This window comes from Rhinichthys klamathensis, unplaced genomic scaffold (genome assembly GCF_029890125.1).
Source record: "Rhinichthys klamathensis goyatoka isolate OS25496 unplaced genomic scaffold, OSU_Roscu_1.1 h1tg000332l_1, whole genome shotgun sequence".
Lineage (NCBI taxonomy): Eukaryota > Metazoa > Chordata > Actinopteri > Cypriniformes > Leuciscidae > Rhinichthys > Rhinichthys klamathensis.
The window spans coordinates 82,501-96,123 of record NW_026606847.1 but is presented as its reverse complement, the minus strand read 5'-3'; the positions used below and the strand labels follow the sequence as shown (position 1 = coordinate 96,123).

Below are 13,623 nucleotides of genomic sequence, written 5' to 3'. Positions count from 1 at the left end.
GATGCAACGGTAGTGCGTCTGACTCCAGATCAGAAGGTTGCGTGTTCAAATCACGTTGGGGTCAAGCTATCTGTTCTTAGAGCTCAAGTTTTTAATAAAATTCAGGAATCCTTGTTGCTAGACCCTATAACGAGCTCAGCAATTACACAGAAGTGCAGGGCCTCATGACGCAACGGTAGCGCGTCTGACTCCAGATTACAAGGTTTCTTGTTCAAATCACGTCGGGGTCAAGCTATCTCTTCTTTGAGCTCAAGTCTTTAATAAAATTCATGTATCCTTGTTGCTAGACCCTATAACGAGCTCAGCAATTTTACAGAAGCGCAGGGCCACATGATGCAACGGTAGTGCGTCTGACTCCAGATCAGGAGGTTGCGTGTTCAAATCACGTCGGGGTCAATCTCTTCTTTGAGCTCAAGTCTTTAATAAAATTCATGTATCCTTGTTACTAGACCCTATAACGAGCTCAGCAATTTCACAGAAGTGCAGGGCCTCGTGGCACAACGGAAGCGCGTCTGACTCCAGATCAGAAGGTTCCCTGTTCAAATCACGTCGGGGTCAAGCTATCTCTTCTTTGAGCTCAAGTCTTTAATAAAATTCACAAACCCTTGTTGCTAGACCCTATAACGAGCTCAGCAATTTTACAGTAGTGCAGGGCCACATGATGCAACGGTAGTGCGTCTGACTCCAGATCAGAAGGTTGCGTGTTCAAATCACGTCGGGGTCAAGCTATCTGTTCTTTGAGCTCAAGTTTTTAATAAAATTCACGAACCCTTGTTGCTAGACCCTATAACGAGCTCAGCAATTTGACAGAAGTGCAGGGCCTCGTGGCGCAACGGTAGTGGGTCTGACTCCAGATCAGAAGGTTGCGTGTTCAAATCACGTCGGGGTCAATCTCTTCTTTGAGCTCAAGTCTTTAATAAAATTCAGGAATCCTTGTTGCTAGACCCTATAACGAGCTCAGCAATTTCACAGAAGCGCAGGGCCTCGTGATGCAATGGAAGCGCGTCTGACTCCAGATCAGAAGGTTGCGTGTTCAAATCACGTCGGGGTCAAACAAACCCTTATTTGAGCACAAGTTTTTAATGAAATTCAGGAACCCTTATTGCTAGACCCTATAACTAGATAAGCAAACGTCGGGATCAAAGACTGATTTGTATTTACTCTGCTGTTTGAATGAATTAAACAAGGTAGATGTAAAGATGTATGTTTATAACTAGATCAGCAACTTCACAGATGCGCAGGGCCTCAATGCCAATTTCAGTTTAGCTTTAAATAAATACATTAAGGCTTTAAAATAAATGTTGTTTGTAAAAAATGCCACTATAATTCGTATACTTTATAGACTACTAATATTTTTAGTTTTTTTTCACATCTTGTTTTGTTCTGAGTACAGTCAAAGGGATACTCCACCTAAAAATTAAAATTCTGTCATCATTTACTCACCCTCAAGTTGTTGCAAACCTGTATTTCTGAGTTTGTTTCTTCTGCTGAACACAAAGCATGATATTTTGAAGAACGATTGGAACTTTGGCACCATTGACTGCATTGTATTTTTTTTCTGTTTGGCTCCAATCGTTCTTCAAAATATCTTCATTTGTGTTCAGCAGAATAAAGAAACTCATACAGGTTTGCAACAACTTGAGGGAGAGTAAATGATGACAGAATTTTCATTTTTGGGTGGAGTATCCCTTTAACTTAAAAAAGGATTTGTTGTAGAGTGAGGGGAACTAAAATATATGTTTAATGTTTTAAACATTTAATTCTATTTACTGGTATTTTACATTATCTTTAAAAGTAATAATTAAATGCGATTTAAGTTTGATCCTGTGCTGTGCAACATACTAAGGTAATGAATGTAATAATATAAGGTAAATTATAAAATTGTGCTGTATTTTTAAAAAGAGCATATTTACAGATGGGGACCATTTGCACCAGTAAAACAAGCACATTGTGTTCATTACTCCCACCCACTTTAACTTTGGGTTTAATCACCGTTATAAATATGTTATAAGTTTGCTTTAGATCAGTGGTTTTCAAACTTTTTCAAGAGGGGCCCTTTTTTTTTTCTTTTTTTTTTTACCCGACCCATAGGCTTGTGCGCAGAATTTTTTTTCTTTAACCTTTCTTTAAGCACTTTTTTTAACCACTTTACTTTTGATGATGCACGTGCACTTGCTGATCCTTGACGTGATTGCAACGCAAAGTCGATTCTGAAATAATTTGATCAAGCTATAGGCCTACATACAGGACTTTTAACCAATAAATAGCTTATCATTTGCTGAATGCTTAAAAAGTACAAATACACAAAACATATTCCACAACAGACTCTTTAAATGTAATATTAATTATATACAGAACAGAACAAGAATAAAAAAATAATAACTAAACAAGCCAAAACGAAATAATTTAAAGGGAAAGTAAAAGGGGCATTATGCTCACGTAGCCTAACTCTCTCATTAGAATCAAAATATTTTAACATTCGCGATGTATTTGATGGTAAACTATTCTTTATTATAGGCGTTGTAGCAACTTCACTCACGCTGCAATATCGACAGGGAAAAAAATCATCCTTTTCACATGCGCAAAAATGTGCTTGGAAACATCACGGTTGAGCGGTGCTTACGCTGAATGGTACGAATTGACTATTTAAACAGAGCAGTGTGATTTTTATATTAGGTTGACTATTTTATTGTCATATTTTTATTTCGGCTATAATGAACAGGCTGCGATGTCAAGCCTGGAATGGTGTATTTGTGTGTGTGTGTGTGTGTGTGTGTGTGTGTGTGTGAGGCGCGGCACTGGAAACAAAAAATATACTCCGTCGTTCATACAGGACATCATTCAAACTGCAAAGTGTTTATTTATACTTGTGTACACTCGACACAACATTGTTAAAACACAACATTGTGGTTTTGTCAAACTGTAAACTCTTGTCAAACTTAACTGTCACCCAACCAAAATCACACACAATTTAAAAGCAAACTTATTTATAATTCAAATGAGAATAGGGCTGTCAACGAATATTCCAAATTCGAATAGGCCTATATATTCGAATAGTTTTAAAAAACAGAATTTCGAATGTGAAAATTAATATTTGAATGTGGAAAAACACGCCCGCGGTATCAGAGGCGCGGCTGTCTGCTTTGCGCGCTGCCTGAGGGATCAGGGACAGGTCACAAGAGTCGCACTGGCACAGCTGAAAGTTTTTTATTTCTTATTCTTATTTATTGCATGAATAAGGTAGGTTAGATACAGCAGTTCCATGCATCGCAGGCTTCACTGGTTTGATTATTTACCGTTTCATGTCAAGGAAAAGTTCCATGTTTACCACAGCACAGCTCGCTCGGGGCGTTCAATGTCGGTTCTTTAAAACTTCAATTAATGTTAATAATATTTGTTTCAATCACTGAATGAAGCCTGCTATATTTGGGACAAGAGTCACGACCTTAAATTGCTTGCACAAAACTCTTGATCAGCACTCAACATTTGTTTATCGTTGTTGTTGTTCATTTAAACCGTTATGGGCAGAGAGCGTGAGGTGAGGGCGAGAGAGAGAGAGAGAAAGAGTGCCTAGCGAGAGTGAGGTCTGCGGTCTTGGCCATTAGTTGATTTAGGCTACTTGTTTTTGTGTAGGTAATACGTTGTCAAATATGTTTAAACTTAAATAAACTACCTAAACAAGTAGTTATGTCTCTTTGTATTAATTTGACCTGTTATTGACGTAATGCGCGTCATTGACAAAATGCACAACCAGATGTTCGAATAGTTCGAATATAGCATAGCATAAGTGTTTTTTTAGAGGGATTTTTTAGAACGTAATTTTTGAGTAGCCTAATTTTGACAGCCCTAGGAAGGAACGACGAGTGTTAGTGTGTTGTTACCGATGGAGCGAACGTGTGTGTGTTGCGGGTGGAGCGAACGAGTGCGTGTTTTGTGTATATTAATGAGAAGGGCCTGCTTATTCTGCATAATCTGGTCCCAAGCCGGTTCGCAGGACGAGAGGGCAACACGCATGTCAGGAGAAGCATTCAGTTTGTTTCGTTGTTTCAAAGCTATTATTATTAATATTAATTTAATTAGAAAACGGATTTTTTTTTTTTTTTTTTTTTTTTAAATCACTGGCGACCCATTTTTTAATTCTCGCGACCCACCCGAGGGTCGCGACCCAGGGTTTGAAAACCACTGCTTTAGATGACAGTCGTTCGGACGAAATGCAGAATTATGACCTCTCTGGCGCTCCATACAGGTGCTCGTCTGTGGGAGGAGCAGAGTCCGAGTCCGCGAGAGTTTCGCGCTGAAACGTGCCTGTGAATTCCTGCTTGTGTTCCTTCCCAGTCGTTTAATCTAAAACAGTCCAAAATACTCTTTTATTCCGATTCTGACCCACACAATCTCACTCAGTAGGCTACGACTAAAAGATCCGCGCTGGTGAGAGAGTGAAAGGAAAACCTGCTAAAACTTGCATTCTGATTTCTTTCTTCTTTTACAGATAAAGAAATGCCATACATATTTATGGACATAAAGACATAAAACCGGCCTGCCTACAGCTCCCTGTCTCTGATCCAATGGATCCTTGTGCTGAAGATCCGGCTGGAAGACCCGAGGATCATGTGTTTCATGGATGGGATGTCCCTGTCTTTTCAGAACAGGATTATTTGGATTTATACACACCCGTCTCTGGTTTAATAGCAGCCGATCAGAGGAAAGAGCAGGTGAATGTGGACATGAAGAATGAGGAAGCAGCTGTGAGTAAAACACCTGTACAACACCTGCGCGGGCCTCAGGTAACAGATCCTCACTGATTACATACAACACACGCACACACATGCATACATACATGCATACACACACACGCGCACGCACGCACGCACTCATGCATACACACACACACACACACACACACACACACACACACACACACACACACACACACACACACACACACACACACACACACACACACACACACACACACAGTCAAACCAAAATGTATTCAGACACCTTCAGCATTTCTCACATCATCAGCGTTTATTCGCTATAGTTTATAAACATGAGCAGAACTCAGTTCTCAGATCAGTGGATATTTGACTGGTTTTGTCCGTCCTTCTGTTAGACTCTCACACATGAATTATGTTGAATATCTGTCAGCTGTTAAATTTAACTACACAATTAGATAATACCAGTTTAGCTCAACCAGTGACCAAGCAATGCTTCACGTTGTTCAGTCTGTGTGTAAAAATGTGCAATAGCAATTAAAGAAAATACACTTAAGCAAGTTTTTATAAATCTTACTGGTAGTCACTGTATGAAGAATGCTTGGGAATAATATGTCACAGTTTACTATATGTTGCTCCCCTCACTTACATAAATGAACTATAGTGTCCTGCACACACTAGTAAAAAAAATATAAAAAATGATATCTGGTGTCTGAATAATTTTTGGTTTGACTGTACATACAGCCACGCATACATGCATACATACATGCATACATACATACATACAGCCATTACAATTACAAACAAGTCCTGTGACATCTGGTAAAACCATAGAAGCCATAAAACCATAGTCTGTCCCTCATTAATTTTCACCATAACCTACACTTAACATTAGCGTCGCAGAAGTTACGTGGCAGAAAAGACTTTGGCTCCTAGCTAAACGTTTACTTAAATTTTACTTCACTGTTTACTACTTCAACTACTATGTTTAGTACTAGGCTACTAAAAAGTAGATGCTTATTATATTAATTATATTAATATTTCAAGCAAACAATAGGCCTAAATGAATAAAATAAAGCACAGTAGCAGCTCTTGACTATAAATTTAGGTGGGGCAGATCCCGGGTCATAGTTCAAGTGTAAGCTTTAGCATTACTACAGCTAATATGTAATGAGGATTAAACGCTTGTAAGTTTACATTCTAAACAAATCATTTCAAATAATAAGTAAAAAAATAATAAATCAGGGAAACACAATTGGTCAAAATGAGGGAAAGCCCTTTGAAATATCCATCAATGTTCCAGATAATGAAAGAACATTTATTATTCATGCAACATACACGTATATTACATAATATAGTCAAGTCAAGTCAAGTCACCTTCATTTATATAGCGCTTTAAACAATATAGATTGTTTCAAAGCAGCTTTATACAGTGATAATAGGAAATTAAAGTAATAGAGATTGTTTTGGCTTTACAGCAGCTCTAGAATAAAGTTATTGTCCAGATAAAGTTAGTTTTGATTGATTCACCTCTGTTGCAAAGATCATTAGTTATTAACTTAGGGGCCGCTAACACGACATCGTTTTAACAGAAAACCCTTAACCTGCTCCCGCCGCTCATACACACAACAGTGCCTGGCGGCTCGAGAACGCAAACCATGAAACAAGTTCCAGCAGTCGTTTTTGATATTCTAGGTATTATCAACTGGCCGGAGTTTTGAGATCACAAAAGACGTGAAGGACTATAATGCGTTAAGAGCTCGCTCAAGTACTGGGAGCTAAACCATTTAGTGCTTTGTAAGTAATCAGCAATATTTTAAAATTTATTCGATGTTTAATAGAGGGAATGCATTAACGTCACTTCCCCGCCGGAACACGCCCCCCTCAGCGGGACTGAGTGGCAGAAGAGCTGCTGCGTGACTGGAGTTAATGGGGGAAACTGCGTTAACGCGAGTAAAACAAACTATTATCTAACTATTATTAAAAGTTGGACTCGATATAGTGTTCCTTACAACTTATCAAAGATTCAGTGATCCATGGATATTGACATGCAGCCAGGAATCGTGTTTCCTGACATTTATATGTGCCTGATTTCGACGCCGGGGAAATAAATGAAGAAAATTTGCCTGTAAACGTTTTATATAAATACAATATAGATAGGTCTAAATCCGAGTGATCACTTACATTAATGTTATACTGTATATCATCATATCGTCCAGCCCTAAAACTTGTATAGTTTTTTGTCAGTGTTTATTTAAAAACATCCAATTATGCAGAATATAGTCTATTCTGTAGCTTTTTGCAGTCTGTAAAAATATACAGTACCTCAGATTTCTGGTCAAATCTAGTTGTACAGTCAATCGCAAAGCTCTTTCCCGTTTTAGATGTGTTTTGTGTGTTTTTCACGGCATTCACGCTGAAAACAAATGCTGGCGCTCAGTCTTTTTGCCACTTGTGGGCGTGACCGCATTCACTCCGGCCGACGGTGACGTCATGCGCATACCCTCTATAGGGAGCCAATGCAGTGTTGACAGAACCGGGCTAATATGGTCATACTTCCTGGTTCTGGTAAGAACTCGAGCGGCTGCGTTTTGGACCAGCTGTAGTTTGTTTATTAAGCGTGCAGGGCAACCACCCAGTAGAGCATTACAATAATCTAGCCTTGAGGTCATGAACGCACAAACTAACTGTTCTGCATCTGTCATCGAGAGCATATGGCGTATTATAGATTTGTTTTTAAGATGGAAAAATGCGGTTTTACAGATACTATTCACGTGACTTTCAAATGAAAGATTGGTATCAAAGAACACACACACACACACACACACACACACACACACACACACACACACACACACACACACACACACACACACACACACACACACACACACACACACACACACACACACACAGGTTCCTAACCGACGACGAGGACTTGACAGAGCAGTCATCAAGTGTTAGACAGTATTCTAGGTTATTACGTGAGGACGTTATTGGTCCAATAATTAGAATCTCTGTTTTTTCAGAATTTAGTAGTAGGAAATTACTAGTCATGCAGTTTTTTATATCGGCTATGCATTCCGTAAATTTTGTGAATTGGTAAGTTTCGTTGGGTTTTGAAGAAATATACAGCTGAGTATCATCAGCATAACAGTGAAAACTAATGCCATGCTTCCTAATGATATCTCCCAAGGGTAGCATCATGTACTGTGTGTGAGGGTAGTATGTACAGAGTGAACAGCAGCGGTCCTAGTCCTGAGCCTTGTGGTACGCCATACTGAACTTGTGATCGATAAGACATCTCTTCATTTAATGCTACAAACTGATAACGGTCAGTTAAGTATGATTTAAACCATGCTAGTGCAATTCCACTAATGCCAACATCATTTTCGTGTCTATTTAAAAGAATGTTGTGGTCGATGGTGTCAAATGCAGCACTAAGATCGAGTAACACTAATAGAGAGATACAACCATGATCGGATGATAAGAGCAAATCATGTGTGACTCTAATGAGAGCGGTCTCAGTGCTATGGTACGGTCTGAATCCGGACTGGAAATCCTCGCAGATATCATTTCTTTCTAGAAAGGAGCATAGTTGTGAGGATACTGCCTTTTCTAATATCTTTGACAGAAAAGGTAGATTCGAGATCGGCCTGTAATTGACTAATTCTGTAGGATCAAGTTGCGTTTTTTTAACAAGCGGTTTAATCATAGCCAGCTTAAAAGTTTTTGGTACGTAGCCTAACGACAAAGATGAATTAATGATATTGAGAAGAGGATCTATGCCATCTGGAAGCATCCCTTTCATTAGCTTAGTCGGTATAGGGTCTAACATGCATGTTGTCGATTTAGATGATTTAACGAGCTTAAAAATTCTTCCTCTCCTATAGCAATGAATGAATCTAATTTTTCCTCAGGGAGACTACAATGCACTGCCTGATGCGATACTGTGGTAGACGGTTGCATAGTTATAATTTTCTCCTTAATATTATCAATCTTGTAAGTAATGAAGTTCATAAAGTCATTACTGCTGTGCTGCTTGAAAACATCTGGGGTTGAAGCTCTATTTCTTGTTGATTTAGCCACTGTTTCAAATAAATACCTAGGGTTGTGTTTATTTTCTTCTAAGAGTGTTGAAAAATAAGCAGATCTAGCAGCTTTTAAGGCCTCTCTGTAAGCAGTCGAGCTCTCTTTCCATGAAATGCGAAATACCTCTAGTTTTGTTTTCTTCCTTTTTCGCTGCATTTTTCTGGCTGCTAAATGGTAAATGGACTGCATTTATATAGCGCTTTCACAGACCCAATGGCCACCAAAGCGCTTTACATTTTTGCCTCACATTCACGCACTGATGGCGGTGTCAGCCATGCAAGGCGCCATCCAGCTCGTCAGGAGCAGCTGGGGTTAGGTGTCTTGCTCAGGGACTCCTCGACACTTGGTCAGGTGGAACCAGGGATTGGACCACCAACCTTCTGGTTTGTAGACAACCTACATGAACCACTGAGCCACTGTCGCCCGGCTGCTCTTTTAAGGGCCTGGGTGTGCTCGCTGTACCACGGCGTTGGACTATTTTTCTTTATCTTCTTTAAGCGCAAAGGAGCAACTGTGTCTAAAGTACTGGAAAAGAGAGAGTCAATAGTTTGTTGCAACACCGAGTTCATCTTAAGCTATCTGGGATGCTGAGGAGATAAAACTGATCAGTAATATTATTTATAAAGCAATCTTTAGTGGCAGGAGTGATAGGTCTACCATATTTGGAACACGGAGTCGTTGGCTAAATGAAGTTTACACTAGACTAGATAATGATCTGAGATGTCATCGCTCTGCTGCAGAATTTTAACGGCATCAACATTGATTCCATGTGATAATATTAGATCTAGAGTATGATTACGACAATGAGTAGGTCCTGACACGTGTTGTCTAACTCTAATAGAGTTCAGAATATCTTTAAATGCCAATCCCAATGGATCTTTTTCATTATCTACATGTATATTAAAATCACCAACAATTAGGACTTTATCTGCAGCCAATATTAACTCTGATAGAAAATCAGCAAATTCTTTGATAAAGTCTGTATGGTGCCCTGGTGGCCTGTATACAGTAGCCAGCACAAATCTCAAACGTGATTTATCATTTACACTAGATAGTGTTACATTAAGCACCAACACTTCAAAATATAGGCTTATATTGCTACTGTGATATTTAATACGTCTAAAATATTTGTTGCAGAATGCTGAGCACATTACGAGTTAACAATGGACCAATAGATTTATATAGAGGTCTGTTTTCAGAAACTGGTTAGGGTTGGGATTCGAAAATCGTTTCCAATACTGGAATCGAATACTTGAGGTCAGTAATCGAAAACTTGTTATAAAATTTTAATTTCAATTCCTCTTATCGATAAGAATCAAAATCGATAAGCAGAATCGGAATCGTTAAATTTAAAAAGATACCCAACCCTAGTACTGTGAACAAGAAAAGGCTTTTCTTTTTTTACCCCCTTTTTTTTTTTTTTTTTTACTGCATTCTATATTCATCATGGCTTGCAAAGTGTAAGATTACATTGTTTCCATGGGCCTCACTCTGCAACTGAGGATAATAGACTTTGTTTCAAGCGTTCTATAACCGTACATATTATGATCACTCTCTTATGTCTACAGGACTCTTGGAACATCGATTTAATTGATTCAGCCCAAGGCAGCAACAGCAGAACAGCATTGCTCTGCATGTCAACATCACGGTAAGATGCATCAATCCTTTTCAACATATTAATGTACATATATGGCTGTCGAATCTCATCCATGTGTTCAGAATTCACATGTAGATTTTCATTAACGTGAAATTCAGTTCACACAGCTACTTTCATAAAGCTGACTGCTCCAATATGAATAACTGAGCACATCTGTATTCGTGTCTGTAATGCTGTTGTTTGTCAGAATCCTGTCAGAACACAGTGTGACCCGTGACGAGTCCAGCAGGAGTGTGTCGTGGGGTCGTGACGAGTCCAGCAGGAGTGTGTCGTGGGGTCGTGACGAGTCCAGCAGGAGTGTGTCGCGGGGTCGTGACGAGTCCAGCAGGAGTGTGTCGAGGGGTCGTGACGAGTCCAGCAGGAGTGTGTCGCGGGGTCGTGACGAGTCCAGCAGGAGTGTGTCGCGGGGTCGTGACGAGTCCAGCAGGAGTGTGTCGAGGGGTCGTGACGAGTCCAGCAGGAGTGTGTCGAGGGGTCGTGACGAGTCCAGCAGGAGTGTGTCGCGGGGTCGTGACGAGTCCAGCAGGAGTGTGTCGAGGGGTCGTGACGAGTCCAGCAGGAGTGTGTCGCGGGGTCGTGACGAGTCCAGCAGGAGTGTGTCGCGGGGTCGTGACGAGTCCAGCAGGAGTGTGTCGTGGGGTCGTGACGAGTCCAGCAGGAGTGTGTCGCGGGGTCGTGACGAGTCCAGCAGGAGTGTGTCGCGGGGTCGTGACGAGTCCAGCAGGAGTGTGTCGCGGGGTCGTGACGAGTCCAGCAGGAGTGTGTCGCGGGGTCGTGACGAGCCAAGCAGGAGTGTGTCGTGGGGTCGTGACGAGTCCAGCAGGAGTGTGTCGCGGGGTCGTGACGAGTCCAGCAGGAGTGTGTCGTGGGGTCGTGACGAGTCCAGCAAGAGTGTGTCGTGGGGTCGTGACGAGTCCAGCAGGAGTGTGTTCTGGGCCCGTGTGGCTCCTGTGCTCGTGTCCGATGATCTTCTCTTCAGGGTCTCTGTGCCGTGGCTTTCTGTGGAACTACCGATCAGATGGAGACGTAAGCGTTGCAGAGGACACACTCAAGCACCAAAATATCAATACTGTAGTACCAACTCGTCTGTAAAACATATTATTTTGGACTGCCCAAACTTTAATGTTATGAGACAGCGCTTTTTATCAGGTCAAACTTTTAAGGACTTATTTATGGATCCAGAATTGTACAGTTTGTAGCACAAGTAGGAGCTTTTAGGACAGTTTGGCAAACTTTATTTGCATTGTTTTGTCAGTAAACAGCACAGCCCGGGAACTGATGGAGGCGGTTCTGGAGACCCTGGATCATAAAGCTGGTGTCAGTGGACAATACCTGATGAAACTCTGTGACTCTGAGGAGTTTCTCAGAAGGTAATTTAAGTAGTGGATCTGATGTTCTTGTTGTTGCTGAATGGAAATGCTCTCTCTGCTGTTGTTTAAGTGCATTAGATATTGATGCCGTTGTTTTGACTATTTTGACCTCTTCCAGTGATGAAATCTTGGGATCTCAGGAACACATCCAGGTGTATCATAAGTTTGCTTCAGATGTTCCCGTGAGGATGATGCTTTGGGACAGCGTTGACAAAACCCTGACCCGAGATGTATGACATTTAACTACAGTGGCTCAAAACAATTACTCATTTGAAGAAGCTCATATTGTTATGAGACTGCATGTTTCTGTAGGAGGAAGACGACAGGCAGATGTTTCATTTTAATCAAGTCCTCGCTTCTGCTTGTGCATTCAACACAATAAGGTTTGTTTACGTCTGTACTATGAAAGAATAAAGCTGACAAAATTCCATTTGAAATGTAAGTTGTCTATGTATGGTATTCATGTATTTTAATGTACATTTCTCTTACCTCTGCTTGGTGCATTACGTTTTTAAATTGAAACATCACTTTATATATGTCACGATTTGCAAAATCAAAATTGATTATGTTGTTAGCTGTGACGTGAAAATGTTAGTCAGTGCATTTTCTTACCAACATTGAATTTATTGCATAGTATTCATGAACACGCAATTTCAAAATAGTTTTTCTGTCCTTGATGGATTCGCATCAATTTTATTTGAAATTTTGCACATTAAGGCATTTAAATGAATTTTGCATTTACATTAAAACCAGAACTGGAACTGACAAATTCAAATTGCATTTTATAATTTGAACTTTGTTTTGCTCCAAATGTTGCATATATGCGTGTGGGAAATGTACAGAAATAGATTGCCACCATTTCAAATTACTGATACATATTGAATATGATTTGTTCTCTTAGGTCGTGTCTGCAGGAGAAACTAAATATCTACAGCAAGGAAGTAAACGAGCTCATGAGAAGCCAGGTTTGTGTTTCACTGACCTCCACATGCATGATTGAAATGCTTAGAAATACTGTAGAGTTTATTCTGCATGATCCGAGTGGCTTCATCAGTTGATGGATGGACTGTAGTCAAGTTGTCAAAATGATGTTGTGTAATTATGAAACCAATTTGATTCAGCTGCAAAGCATCTCTACAGGACACAATATTGTCATTATTCCAATCAATTCAGTTCAAGTTCTGTTCTCATCTGCAGTCAAATCAGTGATATTGCTGAATATTAAAGGAATGATTCACTTAAAAAGGAAAATTGTCATCATTTACTCACCCTCAAGTTGTGTGAATTTATTTCTTTTGCTGAATAATGGAAGATTTTTTGAAGAATGTGGCTAACCAAACAGGTGTTGGACCCCATTGACTTCCACAGTGTTTTTTCCCCTACAATGGTAGTCAATGGGGTCCAACACCTGTTTGGTTAGCCACATTCTTCAAAAAATCTTGAGTAAATGATGACAGAATTTTCATTTTGAAGTGAACTATTCCTTTAAGTAACCTGAGAGACATGACTGAATGTAATAAATGAGTGTGTGTCAGTGTGGCGTGTGTGTGTGTGCGGTGGTGGACAGCGTTGGCGGTGTGTGTGAGCAGATGTGTGGCGTCACTACAGCAGATCTAGAGGAGGCCGTCGGGCGGCTCAAGCGCTTCGCTCCTCTCGCACGGGTACGGGTCGCATCTTAATCTCACTGCATGTGGGTCACTGAAGGAATTTCATTTCCAGGAAGTATTATTCATTATAATGTTCTTTTCCCTAGACTCCAGTGGAAATGAGTGACTGTGAAACTGGTGAG

The 13,623-nt window shown here is 40.3% G+C and overlaps 1 protein-coding gene across 1 annotated transcript in view; it reads left to right on the top strand.

The window, feature by feature from the left end:
* The first annotated feature begins 4,304 nt into the window (after positions 1–4,304).
* The window catches only part of pik3c2g (phosphatidylinositol-4-phosphate 3-kinase catalytic subunit type 2 gamma), a 71,067-nt gene continuing 61,748 nt past the window's right edge, over positions 4,305–13,623 (top strand). Inside the window, exons 1-9 of the mRNA XM_056272216.1 lie at positions 4,305–4,784; positions 10,376–10,455; positions 10,652–11,490; positions 11,720–11,834; positions 11,953–12,064; positions 12,147–12,217; positions 12,736–12,799; positions 13,370–13,495; positions 13,588–13,618. Of these exons, the coding sequence (XP_056128191.1) occupies positions 4,566–4,784; positions 10,376–10,455; positions 10,652–11,490; positions 11,720–11,834; positions 11,953–12,064; positions 12,147–12,217; positions 12,736–12,799; positions 13,370–13,495; positions 13,588–13,618 (1,657 nt within the window). The 5' untranslated portion in view covers positions 4,305–4,565. The remainder of the gene's footprint in view (positions 4,785–10,375; positions 10,456–10,651; positions 11,491–11,719; positions 11,835–11,952; positions 12,065–12,146; positions 12,218–12,735; positions 12,800–13,369; positions 13,496–13,587; positions 13,619–13,623) is intronic.